A 27,374-nucleotide genomic window follows, 5' to 3' on the forward strand; every position below is an offset into this window, starting at 1 on the left:
GTTCCTGTTTGGCTGTGACTCCATCCTGGAGAGAAATATCAGCTGTGCTGCTGCCATCAACACCTTTGTTTCTAGATGTTGGAGCTTGGCCTGTTTTCCAGTGTAGTCCTGTTTCTCTGACTGTGACTAACTGGATGTGCTCTCTTCATCCTCTGACATGGGAGCTGGCTCTGAGCTCGTCTGCCTGGCTGTGTGTTTTCCCGCCTTTTACAGTTGCCTTTTGTATCTATGCTTCTTTTTCTATGTCTGCTTCTGTCTCCTTGAACCCCAGTGGGCCTCAGCAGATGGCCGCTCACACTGAGCCTGGTTCTGCTGGAGGTTTCTTCCTGTTCAAAGGGAGTTTTTCCTCTCCACTGTCGCTACAAGCATGCTAAGTGTGAGGGATTGCTGAAGAGTCAATGAGTCGATGCAATCAGCTGGTTTTCCTTAGATAGAAAACTTTCTGACTGGATGATCTGGTTGAACTGGAAAGTGCCTTGAGATGAGATGTGTTGTGAATTGGAGCTATAGAAATAAACTGAATAGAATTTAATTGAATTGAATTGAACACTGCCAAATTAGCTTGATTGGTTTAGCCAAAACTGTTGGAAAACTAATATGTTTGAATTAAAATGACCAACACCTTTTATTTTGCTAATCATTGCCCAATTTGCACAAACACTTTCACTGTCTGCTTGAACTTATTTCGCTGAAATGGCAGAAAAACTGTGCACCTTAAACGATTGTTCTCTTCTAAGACATTTTACACACAAAAAAACACACTCACCAACCATTAACAATTCCAAAGGAACTTTAATGGGAGAAAACAAGAAAAACAATAGCAAATAAATCTAATTTATTTACTAACTGTAGTTCTGCACTCCACCAGTAGGTGGTGACATGTTCACATGAAGCCTCATGAACTGTGGGGATCGTTGAAGCAATTTGGCCAAACGGTTCAACGCCTCATGAGGCATCATCTCACCATCATGACATGAAAGCAGACAAGATAGAGGAGAGCAGGAGGCGGGGTTACCAATCTACTTGCTCTGGAGAGCAGAGTTCGCTGCTTTAAGATGTTGTCGCCAAAGTCTCCACTAGCAGAAAAAAATCGCTAGATTTGGGGCTAGGTGCTTTTTTCAGTAAAAGTGCTAGAGGGGTCTGAAAAGTCACTAAATATTCCTAGCTAAAAGCCTGCTGTCAATGAACTGTTCCCACAGAGCTGGAAGCACGAACCTGTTTAAAAAAACTTGGAATTCACTCTAAAATGTATCTATTAGAATTTAACTGTCAGACTTCTATAAACTGATGTTCCTCAGATTCGCCCCCAAAGTTTAGAGGAATATTTTTTATTAATGAGCTGCAGAGTCACTGTTTAACCCCTAGAACCCTACGGACCCACCGGTGGGTCCAGCTGCTACGTGACCTCATAATTTTACCAAACCTCCAGTATTGATGTAAAAAACACATTTGGCACAGTTTGGTGACATTTTTGGATACATGTGCCAAAATGGCCTCTCCGCCTAAGAAATTTCTCACTAATACCATTCTAAAATAAATATGATTCATCTGATTGAGTCCAAATTTGGTGTATTTGTACACAACATTTAGATTTAAAAGTCTGTACTACTTTTTTGTGCTATAAATAATATTTTGGTAGTGTTTTGCAATGTTTATTTCAAAGAAAATTTTGTCGAGGTTCAAAAAATGCAAAATATTTTGTATTTTGTCCCTAATATTTCAGGCAGGGTCAAAGCTACAATGGTGCTGACACCAGAAAACCATTCTATGACATCTTACCTTTACAGAGGTACCAAAAGTTTCTTCTTAAATCTAATAGCTTTGAGGCTATAAGTGATTTACTTTTGTGTGTTTTTGTCACGCAGAAATTTATTTATACCCCCTGAGGGTGTAAGAGGTTAAGAGAGGGGAGTATCCAGGTAAACCATATGTTTTATGGTCAAATTGATAAAGGAACTCAGTGAATGATTCACTTAACTTGACAAAGGTCATGGTGCCCAGATAGTCAGACCTCTAATTATGCTCCTGCATGATGAGGGTTCATTCAACAGGTCAAAACAAAAGGGTTTTCACAATAAAAGCAACATCCAAACAGGTAATTAATCATTAATTAATCATTAGCAGTAAAAGTCCCAGAGAATTTTGGTTATCCTGCAAGCCCCCCTCCCCTCTTTAAGTTTGTGTTTTCACTCTACCTTGCTAACTGTCCTTGTTGTAATGCAAATAACCTGTGATATGAGCAGCCCTTCTACATGAGACTGGATAAAGGCTGAAACAAACTGGCATCAGAACAAGAGCATGTTCCAAACACTTTTTATTACCTGCCCCTGCAACATCAGACCTTTTTGCGGGAATATATTTAATAAGTCATATCTAAATCTTTTATTTAGGCAAACCTATCAATCAACCAGGTATCATACGGGTCCTAGTTCCTGAGCTGAGAACAGGTCATAACCAGCTTTTCCAACAAGGCAAGGCAGAGCCTATTTATATTGTCCATTCACCAACAGACTCATTTATATTGCAAAGCTCACAATGTGAAAGAAACTTAGAGAATAATTGTATTTTTTCTTGTCTCGCCTTTTCATGTCATTCAACATTTCAGCTTAGACTTCAGCATTGGAGTAACATTTATTTCACCCAAGGAAAAGCTCTACATATGAAGCTACAATTGTCCCATTTAGCAGTTTTTACAAACCCAAGGTGAGTCCTTCCTGCATTTGTGACTGGTATACTTTATGCAGCGCACACAACGCTCAGGGCTGTGGTTCATGTTGCAAAGATTGCACACCTGGCATTCCCATGCAACAGTGGAGGAGAGGTTGAGTTGAAGTGACTTGAGTTATATTTGCCCTCTAGTAAATAGGGCAGATGGTCATTGTTAAATAAGTATTCTTGCTTTCCCTCTCTGCAGAGTTCCAGCTCATGCAGCTATTTTCATTGTACAGACACACTGCAACTCTGATGACCTTGACCTAGTTATATTATAATACACATATACATAAAACATTCTCCAACAGAGAGGCTTGAGCTAAAACCTAAACTGAAGGGGATGGAATGGTTCTCCAACGACAGCGCTAATGGGGCATTTACAGTACAATACTACAATACTAATACAATAATTTTCGTAACAATCGCTGAGTCTGGGAGCGGCCATTTTTGCCTACATATATTAACACCTCCCCCCATCCATCTTCCGGCAGTGACGTCACGGTGCGGTAAGCCTAGCGCCATTCTCCTCACTTTACAAGCAAAATATGAACGCTAACTTTAATTGAATGTCACAAACAAAAAATTAACAAAACAAAACTTGAAAAAAAAAAAACTTTTCCTCAAAGTTTTTCTCCACCGTCATCTCAAAACCTCTTGAGAATGCCGTTTCTATTAAACTGTTGCTCAAAATATAGGCAAACTAGTATATAAAGCATGTAGCTTCCATTGGTACTTGTTTGGGCAAACGTTGCGAATCAACAACATTGAAATCAAGATGCCTCTGGCATGTGTCATATCTATACACATTCATGATAAATCTTATGTAGTATTGATTTCAAAATCATGGAAATTGGTAGTGATACTTACATGAAATTGGTGCTTAGAAAATCTGTTTCAGTGACACCAAGGACTCGGCCATGTTGAAAGTGAGTCAGCAGCGCCATCTGGTGAGCTGGAGAGAAACTGTTGTTGCAAATGCGCAACTAAGTCCTTCTGTTGTACTTCTGAGTAACAAAAGCTCTTAAAATATGGATGTGGAGTAATTTGCTAAGTGGCATTTAGCTGTTGCAAATCTGCAACATCTGCCTGGAGAGGGCTAAATGAAAATGAAAAAAAAAAAATTTGCGAGAAGATCCTTTGGATCACTATTATCATTATCTGATCCAGTTTGAGGTTCAGCCAAACCTCACAGAGATGGACTAACAGGACATGAGGACCATGCATTGACCTCCTCCTCCTCAGCAGTGTTGGATCGAAGCTAATTGCGCCATAGAAACAAAAAGCAAAAGCCTCAGTGTTTGTTTTATACATAATTTAAATAGTTCAGTAAAAAAAAGTTGATCTTTAAGTAGCTTAATGAAATACAATTCCCAGAGACAATTAAAATATCTAAATTCTACCTATTCTAATTGGATAAAACAGATCTAAGGAATAACTCGTGTCACATGATTTCTTTCATATCTACGTTGATGAACGTAGATATAGAGCACATGGATATGAAACACTTCTCCACTAAAAGCTTCACTTCCTCCTTAGTTATTCTTGAACCAAACTCTCCGCTGACTTGAGCAAAACATTCTAGACTTTTGATGAATGAGGATCAAATTGTGAGTTTTCAGTTTTCTGCTTATTTCTCGAAATGTTGTTAAATTCTATTTTTGTATTTCTTCACACTCATGTTTGTTGTGTTTCTAATAATGTAAATATACCAAGAGTCAGCATGGTGATGTATATCATGACTGCAAAGTAAATATTCACCTTAGTTTATGACGCTGTATGCTGGTTTTGTGTTTTTAGGGATTTTTACAGATTCTGTAGCTATTATATTTATATATTTATCATGTCTGCACACATTAAGGGGATTTTTAATTTAGAAAAAAATGAGTCACCTGAGATGACAGATGTCATCGCAGGGTGAAAAAATTCCTGACCAAAAACTCCCAGAGTTGTTAAACCTTTCAGTTCTGTTTTGTTGTTTTTTTTGTTTCTTTTGCAATTGTGAGTAAAGTCAGATTCAGACACATGTGCTTTCACAGAGATCTTTTTTCTAAAGACATAATATATAGTTAACATTGTTCCTTTTTTGGTTTATTTTATATACAGTTTAAAAACTGCATTCAAGCGTGTGTAAACTTAAATGAAATTAAAATGGACATTTATCTTCTATGCCACACAAGGCTTGTAAGAAAGTCTCCGCAAAACGTTATCCTTGAAAGTTTTCTGTTTATTTCAGTAAATGCTTAAAAAGATAACATGGCCCACTTAGACTCCACCTGTCCTGCCTCCCCTGGAATATGGGAGAAACTCTCCTGACTCTTGTGTATGCGTGTCACCAAATGCTTTGTTGAAATCTTAATGTGTGTGTTCTGGCCCATCCCTACCCTCTACCTCTCCCCGTAGGCCACCCCATAGAAGAGGAGCCCATGCTATGTTTGGAGGTGAGCCCGACTATTTCTAGCCAATATTGCTCCAACTCCCGCACAAGCTCAGACTCCTTCCCCCCCAGCCAGGTGACATTTCACATCCCCAGAGACAGATTAAGCATCAGGTCGTCGAGGCCTCCGCCTCTGAAAGCTGCCCAATCCGCTCTGGTCCTTCATGGTTCCCCCATTTCAGAGGAGTGATCATAGAACTCTGCATCAGCAGTGCTGTGTCTGTCTCCCTGTCAGAGGTCTCTGATTGGTTGATTCAGTATCTGATGCTTGTGAAGCGCGTCTGTGGCACCCGAGAGGTGCGATCATCTGACAAAAACCCATAAAGCAAAACAGACAGCGGCGATTGTGAGCAGAGCTCTAAACATTTTAATAGTTTAAAAGTTCAATAAATAATTTATAAACAGAGTGCTCTAAAAAAATAATAAGTAAAAGGAAAAATATAGAAAAAGGTAGATAAAAATGCAGGTGATAAAGGGAGCAGAGTCAATGGGTCAATGGCGCGGTCCATTAAAAGATGCGCCCTTGGCGGGCACAATAGAGGGCACGGTCCACCCCAGCGTTGGGTCCTCCTTCCGGTGTAGGTACCAGATTGACTCGGGCTGCCAGATTGACTCGGGGGCCTGCGCCTTTTGATGACGTCACAATACATAATTGTTTTAACGTTTGCACAATTGCGCAAAACATTTTGATTGGTCTGGACAGCTTACTAAAGTAATTATAGCGGGGTGTAGGTTTTATTCGAAAGCGGGATTGCGGTTTGTAAACGGACAATTTTACGAAGAAATTCTCAATGGTCCCTGCGCCTTCCGATGACGTCACCGAATTCGCCATGGGCCTTGCGCCTCCCGATGACGTGACATTATGGCAACGCCACTCAAACAAACTACATTGAGCCCGCGGTCTGCATTTGTAACGAAAATAAATTCAGGAGAATTAAGCTAAAGGGATACAAAAAATAAACTTGTAATATTACAAAAACAAAAATACTACGAACACAAAGTATATTCAGGGATTAAAGTCCCTCTGATACTGTTTAAGTGACTGAGAAACTGCAGATTTGCCACATTTAAGATGGCGGACGCTCTGACGCATCTCAAAAGGCGCAGGCCCCCGAGTCAATCTGGCAGCCCGAGTCAATCTGGTACCTACACCGGCACGCTGTGCGTGTGGGCCTCTCCAGCGTAGCTGGCCTTAGTGAGGTCACCTCCAACACACGCCTCTTTCCAGCAATACCGGTGCGCGCCTCTTTGCCTCGCTCCGGTGCACGCCTCTCTCCAGCGCGCGCTGTGGCAACCATTCTTTAAAACCTGCGCTGCTTCCTGCTCACCCGCCTTGTCCGGTGTAGGTTTTTTTATTTTTTTTTTTATTTCACTTAAAGTCACACAACAATATATAAACAAACAAACAAACAAACAAATAAATATGCCAGGGGGTATGTCACAATAAACAAGTACAGTTAGGAGGAAATAAACAAGCAACTATACAAACATATGCGCTGGGGAGTGTCATATATATATATGTGTATGTATTATACAAATAAATATATCTTTTACAACATTAAATTGTCTAGAATTTCTAGTTGGGAACAGACTGTTATGGTTTTTTGAGCTTTCTGATGAGAAGAAAGATGAATTGTATGAAAATATTGTTTGACTTCTATTAAATAAGCTTTAAAATCCGTTTTTTTTTTTAGAAATTTAAATTTATGCAAGTGAAATTTGGCCAACAAAATTAAAAGATTGATAAGAAAAGGTTTGGGAAACATTTTATTTTGCAGTTGAAAGCCAAATAAAATGTTTTTCCAATGAAGCTGAAAATCTTTCATAATATTTGAATTCACATAGTTGCAAAAGTGTAACCAAAATGTCTTAGAGTATGGACACAACCAAAACAAATGTGTTACAGTTTCTGGGAGAAGATTACAAAAAGTGCAGTTCACAGGAATATCAGGTTTAAACTTTTTTAGGTAGTCTTTTACGGGATAAATCCTGTGAATAAGTTTGAATGAGACTTCTTTCACCTTGTTAGTGAGGAGAAAGTGATTGGGTAACAGCCAAGTGTATTTCCAGGAGACATCAGACACAAATCGGTTCCAATATGATAGAACAGCAGGAACAGACACCACCTCTCTCTGCAAGAGGGATCTGACTGACTTATTGTTCTTACGAAGCGATGAGGTGAGACATATTTTGCCAACAGGAGAGTCCATGGGAGTCAGAGAGGGTGATGAAGAAGAATCAAGTCTTGGCCTCTGTCTATATAACATGCAGATCCCAGACGAAATGGCACCAAAAACCTTTGCGTATTCTCCAGAAGAAATAGGGAGGTCAAATTTAGAGAGAAATCCCTCATAACTCAATAATGTGCCATTGTCATCAAACAGTTGATCAACCAGAGTAATGTCATGCCTGAACCAAGAATCCAAGAACAATGATCTTTTCTTGTACAGGATGTCCTTATTGTTCCAAATAAAATACCGGTGAGGCGAAAAGTTGTGCTTGTAGATAAGTGACCATGACAAAAAAGCCTGACGGTGAAAATTAGAGAGATTGATGGGAAGTTTATGTACATCAAAATTACATACCAGGAAGAAGGTTAAACCCCCAAGTTTTGAAAAAATGTAATACGGAATAGTATTCCATATAGAAGTTTGAGATGCGAAGAACTGGCGAATCCAATTTATTTTGAATGTGTTATTTAATGTGGAGAAAGATAAACAGTTAAGCCCTCCATTTTCATATGAGTTAATTAAAGTAGATTTTCGAATGTAATGTATTCTATTCTTCCAAACAAAGTTAAAGAGCAATTTGTCTATTTCTTTTTCAGTGCCTTTATTAAGATCTAAAGCCTGAGCAGCATATGTAAGCCTAGAGATGCCTTCAGCTTTACTAAGTAGAATACGACCTCGTAGTGAAAGATCCCTAACCAACCACTGATTAAGTTTCTTTTTAGCTTTTAGAATTAAAGGATCAAAATTTAAGGAGCTACGATTTTTTTGTTCTTTTGTAATGGTTATGCCTAAATAAACAACCTTGTTTTTAACTGGAATGCCTTCAATTGATGTCTCAGTGCAATCTTTAACTGCCATAATTTCACATTTTTTGAGATTCAAATGCAGACCAGAAGCTTTTGAGAAATTGTTTAATACTTGAATTGCTAATGAAACTTCATCCTTGTCCTTTAAAAACAGGGTAGTGTCATCAGCCAGTTGTGTTAGGATAAGTTCTTTTTCTGCAACAATTAACCCTTTCAGAGGACTGGTTTTAATATGATCTGCCAGAAGCTGAGCTACCAAAAGAAACAGGTAGGGGGAGACTGGACACCCCTGTCTGATTCCTCTGCTGATGTTAAATCTAGGAGAGGAGCCATTCCTTAATTTGATAGAACTGTTGTTGTTTTGATATAGAGTTTTGATAATCGTTACAAATAGCTTTCCAAATCCAAACTTTTCTAAACTTTGAAACATAAAGCCATGTTCTACAGTGTCAAAAGCCTTATAGAAGTCTAAAAATAAAATAAGTCCATTATCAGAAACAAAATCAGGATAATCTAAAATATCAAGAACAAGTCTTATATTATTTGTGATATGCCGATTTTTCATAAATCCTGATTGAGTTTCGTCAATGATTGAATGAAGAACTGATTTTAATCTTTTAGCGATCACCAAGGCTAATATTTTATAGTCGGTATTGAGAAGACAGATAGGTCGCCAATTATTGAGAAATAAAGGGTCTTTGTTGGGTTTTGGTATAAGTGTAGTTAAGCCCTGAGTAAGAGTTGCAGGCAGAGAGCCATTTTTAATGCTTTCATTAAAGACCTCCAGTAAAAAAGGGGCGAAGTCATTAGAAAAGTGTTTATAGAATTCAGCACTTAGACCATCGGTCCCAGGGGATTTGTTGGTTTTGAGATGTGCAATAGCATCAAGAATTTCATGAATTGTGATTGGCTCCTCACATCGTTTCTGGTCGATATTAGAAATTGGTTTTACTATTAAATTATTTAATAAGGAATCAATTGAGGCTTGACAGAGGTTAGAACGATACAGATTCTCATAAAATGAACAACAGTATCTAGCAATATGATCAGGATTATCAGTTATTGAGTTGTTAATTTTAAGTCTGCTAATAGAATTATTGACAGCATTATGTTTTTCAAGATTGAAAAAGTAATGGGTATTTTGTTCTCCTTCTTCCATCCATTTTCTTCTTGATCTAACAAAAGCACCTTTACTTTTATTTATGTATATATTGTCTAACTTAATCTGTAATTCAGTTAATTCTTGTTGTTCTAAATCACTTAAAGTGGAAGGATTTGAATAAGACATCTCAACAATTCTGGAAATTATACAATTTTCTTCTGCTCTAATAGATTTGACCTTATTACTACTAAATTTTCTTAAGAATTTTCCAGCTTCAAATTTGAACAATTCCCAATTAAGGTTATAGCGAGCATCTACATGAGCTTTAGACCAATACTGATTGAATAACTTTGATATATTTGCAGAGACTTCTTCAAATTGCAGTAAGGAACTGTTCATTTTCCAGTGTGAGTAAAAAGATTGTTTTTTGTCTGAAAAATTTAAAATTAATTCAATAGCTTTGTGGTCAGTAAGAGGAGTAGGAAGTATTTTAACAGTTACATTCTCCTTGTTTACTGTGTTTGATATTAACCAGAAATCAATTCTAGACATTCTTGTTGACGATTTATTATTCCAAGTGAATATATAGTCATGAGGATGGACATCTCTCCAGATATCAGTCAAGTTGAATTTTTCCATAAAGGATTTGACAATTGAGTTGGAGGCATTAGGTCTGTTTGGAGGCCATTTATCAAGATCCCCATCAAGAACAGTATTAAAATCTCCTCCCATGATAATTATAGCTTTGGGGAATTTCTTTAGCCATTCTAAAAAAAAAATCTCTATTAAGTGAAATAGACTATCATTCTCTCGTTTGTTGTTGTAACCATAAATATTAGCACAAATGAAGCAATGGTTTTCAAAAGCAAAAACTTGACAGATATAGTGTCCCATTAAGTCACTTTCAGAGGCAATAATATTCCCCTTAAATCTATGTTTTAACGTCATAACTCCTGCAGAATGCTCCGAACCATGAGAAAACCAAATGGAATTTCCCCATTGGGCTTTCCAAAAATTAACATCAGAAGCAACTGAATGACACTCCTGAAAGAAACAAAAATCAGGATTGATATTTTTGGCAAATAGAAACAACGCTTTCCTTTTTAACAGTCAACAGTCAAACAGTCAAAAGGGCTCGGTCAGAGAAGGTGAATAGTAACAAACATCGTGGACCAGTACCTTATTAAGGAACTAAATATTAGTTGGCACTGAAATATACATACTTAGAACAGTATGGTGAACCAAAACAGGATATCTGAAATATAACTTATTCCTTTACTGGGTCAAAAGTTGCAGGAATCTCCACGCCGTCAATGAAACCTCGACCACCTATGAAATATGCTGACTTCCCCTCTTCCCGAGCTTTCTGGATGGACGGCCATAGTTTCTGTCGGAAGTCGCGGTCTTCTTTGCACAGATCTTCAGTAAAACGGAGACCATTTTTTTTAAGAAAGTCGTTGCCTTTAGCTGCTTTCCATATGTAATCTCGATACCTTCTGGCGACAAAACGAATGATAATAGGACGGGAGCTGCCGACGAACTTTTTCCCAACTCGATGAGCAACATCAATGAAGAGCTGAAGCCTCTCTTTTTCCCTCGGCATAATCTCTTGGCAGACCCGGGTCACCTCCGCCACCGCGTCCTCCTTCTCCGTCTCGGGGACTCCGTGAAGTCTGAGGTTCCAACGGCGACTGTAGCGCTCCAGCTCGGTAACACGAATCGAACAGGCTGTGGTGTTTTTTTCAGTGAGCTCAACACGTTTTCCCATGCAGTCAACCTTTTTTTTAAAAATTTCCATTTGTTCAAGCATATTTCCCAACTTCATTTCCAGTGCATCACTTCTTGTGTTGATCAGGTTAGCAAGCATGGCAATAGGATCTTCAGTATTTGGGTTGCTTGTCGTGCGAGGAATATTGGGAGAAGGTTTCTTGGCAGCGGGAGACTTACTTGGTGTTACCGGGAGCGGGGGAAATTCATCCTCCTCAGCATCTGTTTGTGGCTCCGTGCCAGTGTAGTTATGGTCATCATTAGCAGGCATGGTAGTTGTGAGCAACTTATGCTCATTGGGTCTTTTCTGAGCAGCTTTTCGCATTTTCTTTCACGAAGAGTAGTGAAATTCAATAAGAACTAATTTCTTCTCAAAGTGTTATTTGGGGAAGCAAATAACTGCCATCTAACGTCCTGGTACTGAGAGCACGATGCAATATGTCTTACACGTCCGCCATCTTGTCCGGACTCCCCTTGTCCGGTGTAGGTACCAGATTGACTCGGGCTTTTGATGACGTCACATAATTGTTTTAACGTTTGCACAATTGCGCAAAACATTTTGATTGGTCTGGACAGCTTACTAAAGTAATTATAGCGGGGTGTAGGTTTTCTTTGAAAGCGGCATTGCGGTTTGTAAACGGACAATTTTACGAAGAAATTCTCCATGGTCCCTGCGCCTTCCGATGACGTCACCGAATTCGCCATGGGCCTTGCGCCTCCCGATGACATGACATTATGTCAACGCCACTCAAACAAACTACATTGAGCCCGCGGTCTGCATTTGTAACGAGAATAAATTCAGGAGAATGAAGCTAAAGGGATACAAAAAATAAACTTGTAATATTACAAAAATACTACGAATACAAAGTATATTCAGAGATTAAAGTCCCTCTGATACTGTTTAAGTGACTGAGAAACTGCAGATTTGCCACATTTAAGATGGCGGACGCTCTGACGCATCTCAGCATAGGCGCAGGCCCCCCGAGTCAGTCTGGTACCTACACCGGCTCCCTCCATGTTCGGTGCTTCGGCTTCCCGTGTCCGGTGTCTCTCCCCTCCAACCAAACAGCTGCCTTTTTATCACCATCACCACTGTCTGTATGCTGCTCAGCTGATGGAGAACACCTGTGCTGTGGGCGTGTCCAGGTGTGAGTGGTAATGTGACCTCCAAACAAAATCAGAAAACACATGCAACACACAAAAATGACACTAACAAGTAAGTAAGTTCAAAAATAAAGAAAACCCAAAATTAGAAAATGACATGCAATCAACTCGACAAAAAAGGCCACATTACCACATCACCACACGTCACGTGCCTCAGATGCTCAGAACCTCATGAGGCGCTGCTCGCCTGCTCTAAATGCCCTGCAGGACCTTTTTATGCACCTTGATAGACTTTGAATGTAAAGCTGCCCAAAGCGCATTAGGTGTGAACGTAGCATGATTTAATAAGAAATGGAGATCCTGTGTTCTTTATTCAAAAAGCTGTGAAGGTTTTTCACGTACTGTTAATAAAAAAAAAACAACTTACAATCAGTGGAAGAAAACAGTAAAATGTTGAATAAACCTTGAGAGCGAGGAGTCTGAACTGTGATGGGAAAAATGATCCTCTGCTCCATTATCTTCTATTTCAATCAACCCCTCTCATCCAGACACTGTGTAGCCTTGCAGGCATGAGATGCCCTGGGTGAATACTTTTAGAAAGGAAGTAAAGGGAAATTGTCACAATAACAATATAGTGAAGGGATTTTTCCGACCACAGTCCTGTGTAAAGCGTTTTGAAAAATAAAAAGTACCGGTAAAAGTAATATATATATTTCAATGCTCTATAGTTCTATAGTTTGTGGATGACAGTTGAAAACTAACTGCAAATGACCTTACAAAGGTATACCAGTTGAGCCAAATGACATCCAATCACCAATGTCCTCTTTAGGAAATAAAATAAGAGAAATCTGCTCAGAATTCCTTGATGCAGGAACAATTTGGCCTCATGTCTGTGACGTATTACAGGTAAGTCAGACTTATTACTACCAAATACAGCATGATAGAAGGAACCTCTTTGGGTTTTCTCTGCTGTAAACTGACTATAGATCCACCAGATGATGATCTAGCTCCATCTAGTGTACAGCTGCTATAAACATCTGCCATGTTAGACCGGTAATGATGTCACTGTTATTTTCCTTATGAGGGCGTGACTGTGTTTTAGGAAGTACTTAAAGAAAAACCAAGGAAGACAACAGCGGTCATGATCTTCTAAGCTGGCGTTTCCTTTACCCACCAGGAAAAGATTTGGAAGAGGATCTGAGGATAAAAGGAGAGACACTTAAATAACAAACTGGAAAACTCTGATCAAACACCAGCAGGATCTTCATATCTTCATATCTTCTTCTAACCTAAACAAGGTTCTTGCCCTTAATAATTAAGCCTGACAGTAAGAACTGATTGATTCTGATGAAGGACAATATCTGTGTATTTCTGTGAAGGTATTGACACTAATATGAATCAGTGTGAAGAGCAAGAGGATGAAGCCCAGAGAGCTAAAGTCCATCTGAGCAGCAAACTGAGGACCCAGATCACAGCAGAGAGGTAAGATGATCATTTTGGACTCCTCTACACATAACAGTGAGGAATGAAAATGTTTTCTCTTTCCTATATGGAAGAGCGGAGCTACCAAGACGAGAATCTGATGCATCGGAAACAAGCACCGTGTCCTTCCAGTCTCGAGAACCACCTATTGCTTTTAAAACTGCACCTTTGGAGACAAAGTGAGTCAACCTAAGCTGAACTACTGTGGGGAAGAAGAAGGTAGAACAACACTTAGATGCAGACGTAGACAACTTTTATTGTAGTTTTGTATACAAAGAGTGTGTACAAAACTGTAAACAGTATGGGAGAAAAAAAATGGTACAAAAAATGCATTGATATGGACGTTTAGAGCATTAATTTATATATATGGTGCAATTCTGCAGTATTTTGGTTTGGTGTTCTCAGTGTGATGCAGAGTGTGTGACATTATTTAGAGATTTTTCAACAGTTCAGCTTTCTGATGGCGGTGGGGAAGAAGCTGTTGCAGAATCTGCTGGAACACCTCACCGCTGTTTGAAAATTTCTTTAGAGATATTTTTGATTTAAACAGCTATAAATCATTTGTAATGTTTGTTATATAACAGAAACCAGAACTTAACTAAATGGTTTATATTAAACTTCTGCAAAAAACATATTTTTTCAGTTTGATAGTGACTGTACTGTAGGTCCAAAACATATTGTTTGCTATGATTAATTTACATTTCCTCATCGGAAGAAATAAATAACATATTCTGCTTTTTAATGTGATAAATCTGACAGTCGTCTAATTTTTAAAAATAATACCTCATCCTTAAACTGTGCCAAATGTTTTTGTAGTTCTGACCAACAGAGCTCCGATGTTCTCGGCACAGAGTCTGCAGCTCAGCATCTGACTCAGCTGGATTCTGTGTTCATGGTAAGAATCTTAAAAGTGATAAAATCAAACTTGTATTCATTTAAAAAAGCTTCAAAAACAAGAAAAGCAACTAGATGTCATTGGTCAATGACTATTTTTTGGCTTAGCTCTAATTCAAAAGGTGCCTGTCAGGTGCAGCAAAGAAGGGAACCATGCAAACTGCAAAATGGGCAAACAGAAAAACAAAATGCAACAGAGAAACAAACAGAAGCTAAAGGAAGCTGGATATGCTGCCATAAAACGGGACGGAGGGACCCAGTATTTAAAGTGATACAGTCAGTAGGAATGTTCAAAACATTTATTAAAACAAAACAGAACAGAAACGCGGAGCTGTAGAACTGCTGCAGACTAAGGCTCAGTGGTTGAGGGGACAGAGACAAGACATGGTACCAGGATTTCTGCAGAAACTTTAAACTGGTCTCCTCCTTGGAGCCAGGCTTACGGTATTAAAACTGACCTTCTCCGCGTACCGACCTAAAACCCTGAGGGCTCTGTGTAGGAGGACCACGAAATGATCAGAAGACAGGACATACATGAAAACCCTCTCAATCTGCTAGCCGCCAGGATCCAGGACATGAATGGTAAATGGCATAAACTTATATAGCGCCTTTATTCAAGTCAGGAGACTTGACTAAAGCACTTTCCACTTAATTCATTCACGCATACACTGATGTAGCCACAGCTGCCCTGGGGCTCACTGACAGAAGCAGGGCTGCCATACACTGGCGCCACCGGGCCCTCTGACCACCATCAGTAGACAATGCAGGTGAAATGTCGTGCCCAAGGACACAATGACACTGAAAGTCGGAGTCGGGGCTTGAACCGTCAATCCTTGGATTTCAGGGCAAACTCCTACATCCGACGCCACTGTCACCCTGACTGAATCACATGAATCTTGCAAATAACTAAAAACTACAGAAACAGACAGGCATAAGAGAAACAATGATCTGGCCTTGATAGCTGGGCTGAGCAGAATATAAAGGAAAAACCAAGGTGAGGATGAGGACTAGTTAGGAACCGGCAGAGATGGCAAAAGTACTCACTTTCCGTACTTGAGTAAAAGTACAGATACTTGTGTTAAAAAATACTCTGGTAAAAGTGGAAGTACTGATTAGACTTCTTTACTCAAGTAAAAGTAACGAAGTACAGGCTTGTAAATTTACTTAAAGTATAAAAGTAAAAGTAGAAACCACTTTTTTCATGCCGTTGCCTACATTTTAAATGGATGTCTGCCAATAGGACTAGATCTCCGTTGTGTTCATTTTCAATCATCTCGTCGTCCATGCTACTATGCTAACGCCACCGCCACCAAGCTGCAATGATTTGCCGCCAATGAATACCGCCGAATCTGTCGATTCATCTTGTAGTGGTGCGTCAAATGCAACGTAGATTCCCATCCAATTAGATTGAATTTCGTATTGATGACGTGAAAAATAATAACGGTAACTCCATTGAAATGATTCAAAACTAAAGTAACGAGCCAATTTTTTAAAATATAATCATGGATCATGACAAATGCAAAGGAAAACACCAAGTTAAAGAAATACAAACAAAAAGCAATATTAGCTCTGCAAACAGGTTGATCAACAGTTCAAGTGGGACCACTGCAGATTTATAGGACTAAAAATTCTGATTTTCTATAATTAAAAAAAAAAAATTATGTTTAAAAAAGACATAAAGGAAAAGTAACTTTTTTCTCCAACTTTCTCCTGAGCATCACCTCAACATCTTCACTGAGGCCCCGTCCACACGAAGTCAAACCCTGGCCTAAACGCACAACTTTTTCACCAAACCAGCCTCTCATCCATACGAAGCCGGCGTTTCGGGGGTTTGTAAACGATCTTTTTTTTATTAAGCCTGGGAAGATTTATAAACGCCGTTTTCGTGTTTCCATCTTTAAGCTCTAACCGCATTTTTTTTCTTACACGCATGCGTCATAGCGTCGCCTCTAAACACGCATGCGCGACACAGTATCACAACAACAATGGCGCCGTACTGTGTTGAATGGTTGCTGCTCATGCTACTCACCCTGCTGTCGGGCTTACAACAGAATCTTCTTCTTCTGGAATATCTCCAGGAAGAACAGAGCAATATCGACCACATAGTTCAGCACCTGAATTTGACTGAACCACGAAAATGGACCCGCAGGGCAACCATGTATAAATATTACTGCGCATGCCCAACATTTCGTTGCCTGTTTTCGCCTATTTTTGCTTTGGCACCACAGCGCCACTTACAGGCCTGGCATACATTTTGCAGCGTTTTCATGCATTCGTGTGGACGATGACATTTATTTTACGTCTCCGTCTTTACGACAAACGTTCTGGAAAATATTAGCGTTTCGTGTGCGTTTTGACTTCGTGTGGACGGGGCCTGAGGTCTGGTCCCATCTGGCTCTGTAGTCGACTCCCTCTTGTGCTTTGTTTTCATTTTGTGAGGCATGTTTGTAGCCTTTTTAAATACTTGTTGATTCTTAGTAAAAGCAGCAATAATATTCAGCTGCATTTATTTCACTTTCATTTGCACTTTTTTGTATTTGTGCATCATACCTGAAACACGTTGAGCCTTTCAGAATATCCGATTCCCTTTTTTTCTGATTGCTGCTTGTTTCCATCTGTGGATTCAGATCAAAAAATATAAAGTTTAAAACAATCTCTACAACACTTGTGAAATATGATCAATAATCTTCAGGTAAAAGCTGAATGAAATCTCTTCTGCAGGTACTGGAGGAAAATATTCTGACTTTTATGAAGAATGAACTGAAGAATTTTCATAAAGTTCTGGATCCAGATTCTTCCTATGATTCAGAGAGAGAAATGGAGAACGAAGATGTCCTGGTTGGTGAGAATGAAGAGCAGAGGAGGAGGATCAGGGAGTCATTTCTGAAGATGGTGCTGGACTTCCTGAGAGGAATGGAACATGAGAACCTAGCAGACCTTCTGCAGAGCAGTAAGATATTTTATTTAAAATGCAAACGTACCTGGCTTTTATCATTCCGCTCAAAATATACAAACCATGACAAAGAACCCCCCCCCCCACACACACACACACTTAAACGAAACGTTGGATTAAGACATAGACATATGACCAAGAGAAACTCCTGAGTCAACAGACTCTTACAAATATCCTGTTCCTGGAATCTAAATTTTCACAAAAAAAATTCCAATGTTAGGAAACAATTAGGATTTAGATGTTTGTGGTGGTCCGTCCAGTAAGGCACAAGGACAAAGGCATATAAAAAAGTTTTTTCTATTTATTTTCCAAAAAAATCTTCGCAAAAAAGGACTTACATCAAATCTCAAAAAAAAATATACCAAAATGTGCCCAAAGAAATCAACTAAGGCATACCTAACTCAGGATAACAAAACCAAAAAACTGACCTCACACAATGAACACACAGGGGAATTTATACACAAAGGCTAGCCTATACAAACGAGGAGGGGTGGGAGATAAGACAAAAACAAACAATGCATAAACATAAATAACTAATTCAAACTAACAACATTGGATGACAACACAACTATCAAAAGAAATCATCATAACACCAAAAATGCTTTAACAGTTATGCCATAAGTGGAGAGAGAGAAGTAGACTCCAACATCCAGTCCCCTGCTTCCAGCAGCCTGATGGTACGTCCCACTTCCTGGTTTGCCTTTCAACCAGTCCTCTCCACTCAGCCAGTCCTTCAAACTCAGCAAAGACACGTAGTTAATTCAAATAAACAAATGGTTTTTACTAAATGTGTGCACATATAATAGTAAACAACCTAATGCCAAAAAACCACCACAAAAGTGAAATTATAAATCTATTGTGTGAAGACCTTTAAATAAAGAAATACTAACACGGAGGAAAAGATGGAGGAACCTCCACAGTGTTTCACACTCACAATGTCATGATCAGGTATTAAAAGGGTTAATGCACAAATTAAGCTATATTTTGAAACCTTTCTGTTCTGATATCTGGAAATTTTAAGAAATAATCCCGATGCACATTTCTCAGAACCTAAGATTTTAACCTATGAAAAAACAAACAAAAAAACATTTAAAATGCCCATAGCTGTGAGTATAGAAGATGACAATAGAAGGATGTTTGTTTTTACTGTTTACAAGCCCATGGAGTCCTCATTTCCAGAACCATTGTTTTTTAAATCGCTGTGGATGAGGATTAAATTATTCAATTAAAACGTAGAAGGATTTACTGTAGGTAAAACTGCAACATACAATCTGTGCACATATCCAAAACACGCCTGTTCTTTGTTTTCTGTTTTAGCAGAAAACAAGTTAAAAACTTTTTGTTTTTCCCCGCAGGAATTCCTATCACAGACTTTCAGCGGAGACACAGAGCTAACCTAAAAAATAAGTTTCAGTTTGTGTTTGAGGGGGTTGCCAGGGAAGGAAACCCAACCGTCCTGAATGAGATCTACACTGAGCTTTACATCACAGAGGGAGGAGCTGCAGAGGTCAACGATGAACATGAGATCAGACACATCGAAACGGCTTCAAGAAAACAAGAAACGCCAGAAAAAACAATTAGGCAAGAAGATGTTTTTAGAGCACCACCAGGAAGGGTTGAACAGACCAGAACGGTGATGACGAAGGGGGTAGCTGGTATCGGAAAAACCCTCCTGACTCAGAAGTTCACTTTGGACTGGGCCGAGGACAAAAACAACCAGGATATCCAGTACATCTTTCCCTTCACCTTCAGAGAGCTGAATATGCTGAAAAAGAGAAAGTTCAACTTGGTGGAACTTGTTCATCATTTTTTCCCAGAAATCAAAGAAGCGCAAATCTTCAGGTTTCAGGACTTCCAGGTTCTTTTCATCTTTGATGGTCTGGATGAGTGTCGACTTCCTCTTGACTTCCAGAAAACCGAGATCCTGACTGACGTCACAGAGTCCACCTCCGTGGGTGTGTTGTTGACAAACCTCATCAGGGGGAAACTGCTTCCTTCTGCTCGCCTCTGGATAACCACACGACCTGCAGCGGCCAATCAGATCCCTCCCCGGTGTGTTGACCTGGTGACGGAGATCCGAGGATTCACCGACTCACAAAAGGAAGAGTACTTCAGGAGGAGGTTTAAAGAAAAGAAGCAGGCGAAGAACGTCATCTCCCACATCAAGGCGTCGAGAAGCCTCTACATCATGTGTCACATTCCCATCTTCTGCTGGATTATAGCTACGGTACTGGAGTGTGTTTGGATTAGAGATAAAGGAGAAATGCCAAAGACCCTGACTGAGATGTACGTCCATTTTTTGGTAGTTCAAACAAAAGTGAAAAAGGTCAAATATGACGGCCAGCCAGAGGGAGATCCACACTGGACCCTAGAGAACAAAAAGATGGTTGAGTCTCTGGGTAAACTGGCCTTTGAGCAACTGTTGAAGGGAAACCTGATCTTCTACGAATCTGACCTGACAGAGTGTGGTATTGATGTCCAAGCAGCCTCAGTTTACTCAGGAGTCTTCACACAGATCTTCAGAGAGGAGCGAGGGTTGCACCAGGAGAAGGTGTTCTGCTTCGTCCATCTGAGCGTCCAGGAGTTTCTGGCTGCTCTTTATGTCCATCTCACCTTCAAGAACACCGGAGTCAACCTGCTGAGATCCTCCCAAGTATTGAAAGAAAGACAAAATGAATGTTCAAAAACCGAGCTGCACCAAACAGCTGTGGATAAGGCCTTAGAGAGTACAAACGGACATCTGGACCTCTTCCTGCGCTTTCTTCTAGGTCTTTCCTTGCCAACAAACGAAAAGCTTCTGCAAGGACTGCTCCTACAGTCAATTAGAAGCTCAGAAACCAACCGAGAATCGATAGACTACATAAAAAAGAAGATAGCTGAGAATCTGTCTCCTGAGAAAAGCATTAATCTGTTTCACTGTATGAATGAACTTAACGATTGTTCTTTAGTGGAGGAAATCCAGCAGTACTTGCGATCAGGAAGTCTGTCCTCGTGTACGCTGTCCTCTTCTCAGTGGTCAGCTCTGGCTTTCATCTTACTCTCCTTGGAGAAGGATTTGGACGTGTTTGACCTGAAGCAATACTCTGCTTCAGAAGAGGCTCTGCTGAAGCTTCTGCCAGTGGTCAAAGCCTCTAACAAAGCTCTGTAGGTCCATCTCAATGTAGCTTTTTATTTGCCAGCTAATCCTCTTAATTTCAGCATTTTCTAAAGTTTGTGTTACTTTGTCACAGACTCAGTTGCTGTAACCTGTCTGAGATCAGCTGTGAAGCTCTGTCCACAGTCCTGGAATCTGAGAACTCCTCTCTGAGAGAGTTGGACCTCAGCAACAACAGCCTGGGAGATTCAGGAGTAAAGATCCTCTCTGTTGGACTACAAAGTCCACACTGTAAACTGGAGAGCCTCAGGTGAGTTCACTATTGGTGATCTGGATCTTGATTTAAAGGCCACTAGGGGCGCTATACCTGTAATTTTCACATCTGAGGTTTCACACCTGAGATTTACACATTTAGGTGTTAGCTTTTGTTTGTAGCCTGCTAGCTCTCTCTGCTGATATTTTGCTTCTACTAAACATCAAAAATAATAACAAAGATCTATGACTGTATACAAGGAGTAAAGAGTTAAAGGAATAGTAAACCCAAAACATGATTAGCCTTCATTTTCTACTCCCCCCCATGCTGAACAACACTCTGGAGTACTTTTTTGATATCTCAAATGCATCTGGAGATCTGGGAGGCTTCTTGCTGTCTGCTGACATTCAAATAATGGAGGTCTATGGCGCCCGAGGCAGAAAGGTCCATAAAAGTCCACAAAAAATGTGTCAATATTCCTCCATACTGCTCGTCCAATGTATTCCAAGTGTCCTGAGTGGGTAGCATCCAGAATTTACTCGAAACAAAGTCATTTAGAATGTTTTTAGAGCATAAACAGTAGTGTATAGGATTTCCTGAAAGCGCGTTCATGACGCTACGGAAGCCGGCAGACCAAACCAGATGAAAGTGCGCATTCAGCGTCTGCTCTGCCAATAATGCAAGCGTAGAAGAAGAAATGTGCTGTTTACATGTGCAAAGAAAGAAACAACGAAAGAAAAATGTCTGAGGACTTCAGTGTTGAGGAAGAGCATGAGTTCTTTGCCGAGCTGAATGCGCTGGTTTGGTCTGCCGGCTTCTGTAGCGTTGTGAACGCGCATGTGCGCGCTTTCAGGAAATCCTATACACTACTGTTTATGCTCTAAAAACATTCTAAATGACTTCGTTTCGAGTAAATTCTGGACGCTACCCACTCAGGACACTTGGAATAAATTGGACGAGCAGTATGGAGGAATATTGACACGTTTTTTGTGGACTTTTATGGACCTTTCTGCCTCGGGCACCATAGACCTCCATTATTTGAATGTCAGCAGACAGCAAGAAGCCTCCCAGATCTCCAGATGCATTTGAGATATCAAAAAAGTACTCCAGAGTGTTGTTCAGCATGGGGGTGAGTAGAAAATGAAGGCTAATCATGTTTTGGGTGTACTATTCCTTTAACTAACCAGTCTAATAATAAAGTTTAGAAAAGAGAATCGGTTTTACATCCGGCTTCTTCTTTCAGTCTGTGCCAACTAGTGTTGCACCGATACCGTTACCAGCCCCGATACTGTCCTAAAATGGTGGTATCGGTATCGGCGAGTACCAACAAATAGGGCACCGATACCATTTTGAGAGCCATAAGATTATTCAACTATTATCACCCACTCCTGGTAGGCAATAAAAAGTTTTACTGGATTCACTTTGTATTAGATTTTTTCCTGCTTCACAAAGGTAGGCAGCAGCTTGACATGAAGCCATGATGGCGATTTTTACATTATTATGGTATCGTTATCGGCCAATACTGCACAGCTAGGTATCGGGGCCAAAAAATGGCATCGGCGCAACACTAGTGCCAACCAACAAACTCCTTTACAAGATCAACTCTTGTTTTTCCTTGCAAACAATCCCTTTTAGGTTTTCTCTTTTTAGCCTCCTCAGAAGGTTTAATCTTTTTCTTCCCTCAGACATTAACAGTAGTTAAGCAGGTGGAAAAATAGAGCAAATGCCTTAGCTACATGACTATAGTAGAGCCTGTGGCCATGAAGCGATATGTTCTTCCAGGTCACATGATCAGGCCAACGACAGTGCTTCTTCTCCCAACTTACATAGGTGGTGCTTTATATCGACCTGAGGAATCATTTAAAATAGCTCATATGCATCAACTCTTTAGGTCACAAAGTCTACGGTGTGCCTTTAAGCCTGACATTTACTCACGCATTGGGTTGTCCCATCAGTGTGAGAGCCCGGTGCATGATTCTATAGAAGCCCTGTACATGTTTATAGTTGATGCAGATCATGGCTTGTCTACAGTGAAAAGAAGGACTGGGTTATTTACTTTGGCCTTTTTGGAAACACAGGAAGGAGCAATCAGCTAAGTGAGCTTAGTGCTTGGGAAAAAAATCTTTCATTCCTTTAGAGACAGCATGAAAAGTCAGCTGAGTACAAAACATAGAGAGGAAAACAAGAAGAAAAGGGACCAGAAGAGAGGGACACAACCTAGAACAGATAATGGATGTCTATTCTATTAACATTTCTCTATCTGTAGAATGGGGCTGTTTTATACGGAGCCCCTCTGATGACATGGTCAAAAAAATTTTTTAATTGTGGCCACGAAGTAGTATTTCGTGGCCACGCAATAAGTTTATCGTGCGCACGAAATACTTATTAATAATATTAATATCATTCCTGGACAACTGGGTAAGCAAATCGAGTGCGCCTTCTCTAAGGTATAAGGCGCGTTCGATTTGCTTACTCAGTCGGTCTCCGCCAGTCACGTGACATTTGTTGCTAAGACGCCATTTTAGGTGGAAAAGGCGTAGTGTAAACAACCGCAGCATAGCTAAACGAAGGACTAAAGGCCCGTTTACATAGCAGCCTGTCCAAGATAAGTCATTACAGTTAACATAAGCCTGAAAACGGGGGCGGATTTATTGATATTATTAATAAGTATTTCGTGCGCACGTTAAACTTATTGCGTGGCCACGAAATAGTATTTCGTGCGCACGTTATACTTATTGCGTGGCCGCGAAATACTACTTCGTGGCCACAATTAAAAATTTTTTTTGACCATGTCATCAGAGGGGCTCCGTAGTTTTATGTGTTGTCTTCTAAATTCAGAGGTCCCCTTGACGGTCTTTGCCTAGGGCCCCAAATTCCCTAAATCCGCCCCTGCCTCAGTGGAATAATGTTCAGCCTTTGTGCAAAAGAGCGGATGTTGCTGTTGCATACTGCTGTTACTCTACTAGGACTTGATGGTTCTTAAAAAAAACAACAAAAAAACAGTACGTTATTCTGCAAAATATTTTAAGGAGGCACAACAACAAGAACCACACACACATGGACCGGACATACGAACTAGGGCTGCAACTAACGATTATTTTAAAAATCGATGAATCAGCCGATTATTTTTTCGATTAATCGATGAATCGGACAAAAAATATTTTTTATGTTAACCTCTTTATTCCAAAATAAACATTTTAGACAGAACAAACAAGCACAAAAGTACAGGTTGCTCATTAACTGTCCTGGTGCAATATGAAAACTACGCAAACTTACATGAGAAATGTAGCTGTACATCCACAAAATATAGGCTACTTTGTTTCATAAAGTGCAAAAAAAGACATTTTTGTTTTTAAAAGCCCCTAAGGGGTTCAAACAATAGGCCCCCCCATTTCAACAAATGAGGTTTTTTTAGACTAGAAGAGTTCTGCCTTTTAAGACAGGAAAGTATAGCAGTTAAAGTTGCTACTTGAGGAAATACTGAACCATAGAGATAAAAATAGCCCTGTGGTTCAAATTATAAATTGTATTTGGAATAAAAATGAGAGAACTAGGGGTGCTAAAAAACACATCCTCCAAAGACAGATATTTACATGGGAATGTGGCAGATAATTAATTGACATATTACTGATCTTGCTGGATTTTATTCTGCTTTACTTCCATAAATTGCAGGATCTTTACTTTATCTTTGCCAGAAGATTTAAACTTTAAAAGCCTTGCCCTCATAATTTGCAAGTTAATTTATTTATAAAGAAAATATAAACGCTGCTTAAGCTAATTCAAATGAAATTAAAAGTAAAATAAGTAGCCAACCTTTTCACCGTCTGTAACCTACTAACACGGTAAGGAAAGCATCAGATGAGCTACCTGAGAAACTAACGTTACGTTTCCCCACTTTAAAACCAAACAAACATGGCCGCTCACCCTGCTGATCAGCTCTCTTCACTGCCATCGAAGGCTCCAACGTGTTTCCTTTTCAGGTGCTGCATCATAACAGCGGTGCTTCCGTGCCATGTTCATTTGTTTTTACAAAAGTTGCATGTTACGACTTTTTTCGCTTTACAAAGCGCAGGCTGTCTGCGAATTGAGACGCAGCTTGCGTTTGCGCTATCGGTCAATAGAGCGCTGGCTCGCGCTGCCGTATTTTTTTTTTCTAGCAGTGATGACGACGGCGGCGGATGACGCATTAATCGCACGACACAACTAATCGATGATGAAATTCGTTGCCAACGCTTTTAAAAGTCGATTTTTATCGATTCGTTGTCGCAGCCCTAATATGAACCCTAACGACACCCTTAGCATTAGGTTAAAGATGATGAGTCTTCATTTGTATAGAACCCCTCATATTCATAGCTTATTTTTGAGAAAGTTGTGTTTTTTAATTACAGGCTATCAGGTTGTCAGATTACAGAGGAAGGGTGTGCGTCACTGATCTCAGCTCTAAGCGCCAACCCCTGTCACCTGACCGAGCTGGACCTCAGCTACAATGACCTTGGAGAAAGTTCTGCTGGCCTAAAGTCCACCAAACTGGAAACTCTGAGGTATTTTCAGACACCAACAATTTGAGTCGAGTCGTGGAGTTAGCCACAAAGATGGAGAGGAGGCGAGGAACAGCAGGAAGACTTGTTGAAGGTCAATAGCGACCTTTTCTGGTTAATTATTTATTTCCATTTTCCTACAGGGTGGACCACAGTGGAGAGCAATGGTTAACCCCTAGTCTACGGAAATGTAAGTTATGATGAAATAATAAATTTCATACACAAAAAAACCCCAAAAAACTTAATTTGTTTCTCTCCATCAGACTTCTGTGAACTTTTGTTTGACACAAACACGATAAACACGAACCTGAAGCTGTCCGACGACCAGCGGATGGTGACGGTGTTGGAGGAGGAGCAGCCGTATCCGGACCACGGAGACAGATTCAGTTGGTGGCAGCTAATGTGCAGAAACGGGATGACTGGTTGCTCCTACTGGGAGGTGGAGTGGAAGGGAAGGGTTCATATTTCCGTCAGTTACAGAAGTATCAAGAGGAGAGGATTCAGAACCGACTGCAGGTTTGGAGAGAACGATAAGTCCTGGAGTTTGAGCTGCTCTGATACTGTTGGGTACTCCGTCTGGCACAACAACACCGTTACGACCATCTCCTTTTCCTCGCCCTCATCCTCCACAGTGTCCAACAGAATCGCTGTCCATTTGGACTTCCCAGCTGGATCTCTGTCCTACTATAAAGTTTGCTCCGGCAGGCTTATCCACCTACACACTGTAAACACCACATTCAAAGAACCAGTTTATCCTGGATTCGGGTTCTGGTCTTATGGTTCCACATTGAAACTCTGTTCGTATGAAAACTGCAAGTCTTTGGAAGCAGCTTTGAGTGTAAACTGAAGTGTTAGATTATGAATATCTATATAAATGTGTCATATTAGTTATACCATGTTTGACTTTTGCTAAAATGTAAAACTAATTATAGATTGTTACATATAGAATACTGAAGATTTTATAGCATGCACTGCTTGATGTGTACCAGCCTGCATATAGTAAAGGTTTGTTCAATTAACCACATTATCTTTCAGCTGTTACTGAAAATGGTTCCTGAAATGGAAATATGTTCACTTCCATTAGCATGTTAGCTAACACGTACTACCTTTGTAATATACTTATTTAAACATCGGCAAAGATGTGTGAATATTGCTATGTGTAATGACGACTGTTTCTAGTTTATTAGAAGTAAAACCTGCTTTTTTTTCAACGTCTCCCACTTAGAAGTCATGGAGGAAATTGTCGTTGTAGGTGCGTGTCCACTGTGAGAGACACAATCTAAGAAAAAAGAAAATCGATACATATCCAGCTGTAATTTAGTTCATAACACTAGTTATCTATATATTATATTCATTTATTAGTAAGATTCTGTTTATAATGGTATTCATCTCTATAGTTATTCAGTAGAACCCATGTCCTGTATTTATAGAACCATTATTTATCCTGCACTTGCTGCTATTGCACTTCTGGTTGGACCTAAACTGCATTTCGTTGCCTTGTACCTGTACCTGTGCAATGACAATAAAGTTGAATCTAATCTGATCTGATCTAATCTTCCGAGTTTTCTCCTTGGTTTGTCAGACTGGTCCCATTGTCCTCCTTTGTTTATGCTGCAGTCTGGTCCAAGCTGAGTTCTTCCCTTCCAGATCTCTTCACTACTCCTTCCTCAAGCGGTAATCAAGAGCTTATCCTTCAGACGCTACCATCATTCTGTTCACCCTGCATTGACTCTAGCACAACTAAACTCAATCAGCCACTCAGTAAACCTAGAGACCCACCTCCATCGAGAGGGGTCTGGCTGCAGACCTGCACTGCAAGGACCTGGAGCTGCACTGTCAGGACCCGGAGCTGCACTGTCAGGACCCAGAGCTGCACTGTCAGGACCCAGAGCTGCACTGTCAGGACCCAGAGCTGCACTGTAAGGATCCAGAGTTGCACTGTAAGGACCAAGAGCTGCACTGTCAGGACCCGGAACTGCACTGTCAGGACCCGGAGCTGCACTG

The 27,374-nt window shown here is 40.1% G+C and overlaps 1 protein-coding gene across 2 annotated transcripts; it reads left to right on the forward strand.

Annotated features, from left to right (window-relative positions):
- The first annotated feature begins 13,286 nt into the window (after positions 1–13,286).
- On the forward strand, positions 13,287–26,750 carry LOC119773674 (NLR family CARD domain-containing protein 3-like). 2 transcript variants are annotated; one of them, XM_038270778.1, is made up of 10 exons: positions 13,287–13,366; positions 13,536–13,638; positions 13,713–13,817; positions 14,455–14,533; positions 17,254–17,482; positions 18,841–20,629; positions 20,716–20,889; positions 25,221–25,373; positions 25,514–25,560; positions 25,634–26,750. In XM_038270778.1, the coding sequence occupies exons 2-10, from the start codon at positions 13,550–13,552 to the stop codon at positions 26,215–26,217; spliced, it is 3,249 nt and encodes a 1,082-aa protein (XP_038126706.1). In that variant the 5' UTR covers positions 13,287–13,366; positions 13,536–13,549; the 3' UTR covers positions 26,218–26,750. The 2 variants fall into 2 exon arrangements, with proteins under 2 accessions (XP_038126706.1, XP_038126705.1); XM_038270777.1 differs by lacking the exon at positions 13,287–13,366 and adding an exon at positions 13,418–13,454.
- The last annotated feature ends 624 nt before the right edge of the window (positions 26,751–27,374 follow it).

Source organism: Cyprinodon tularosa, unplaced genomic scaffold (genome assembly GCF_016077235.1).
Source record: "Cyprinodon tularosa strain WSP-4 unplaced genomic scaffold, ASM1607723v1 ctg777, whole genome shotgun sequence".
Lineage (NCBI taxonomy): Eukaryota > Metazoa > Chordata > Actinopteri > Cyprinodontiformes > Cyprinodontidae > Cyprinodon > Cyprinodon tularosa.

What these genes read in the sequence shown, in the direction of transcription:
- LOC119773674 (XM_038270778.1), top strand. Translation starts at nt 13,550, where the DNA reads ATGAATCAGTGTGAAGAGCAAGAGGATGAAGCCCAGAGAGCTAAAGTC. An exon ending in ACCCAGATCACAGCAGAGAG is followed by an intron (nt 13,639 to 13,712) that starts GTAAGATGATCA and finishes CCTATATGGAAG; the next exon opens with AGCGGAGCTACCAAGACGAG. An exon ending in TGTAAACTGGAGAGCCTCAG is followed by an intron (nt 20,890 to 25,220) that starts GTGAGTTCACTA and finishes TTTTAATTACAG; the next exon opens with GCTATCAGGTTGTCAGATTA.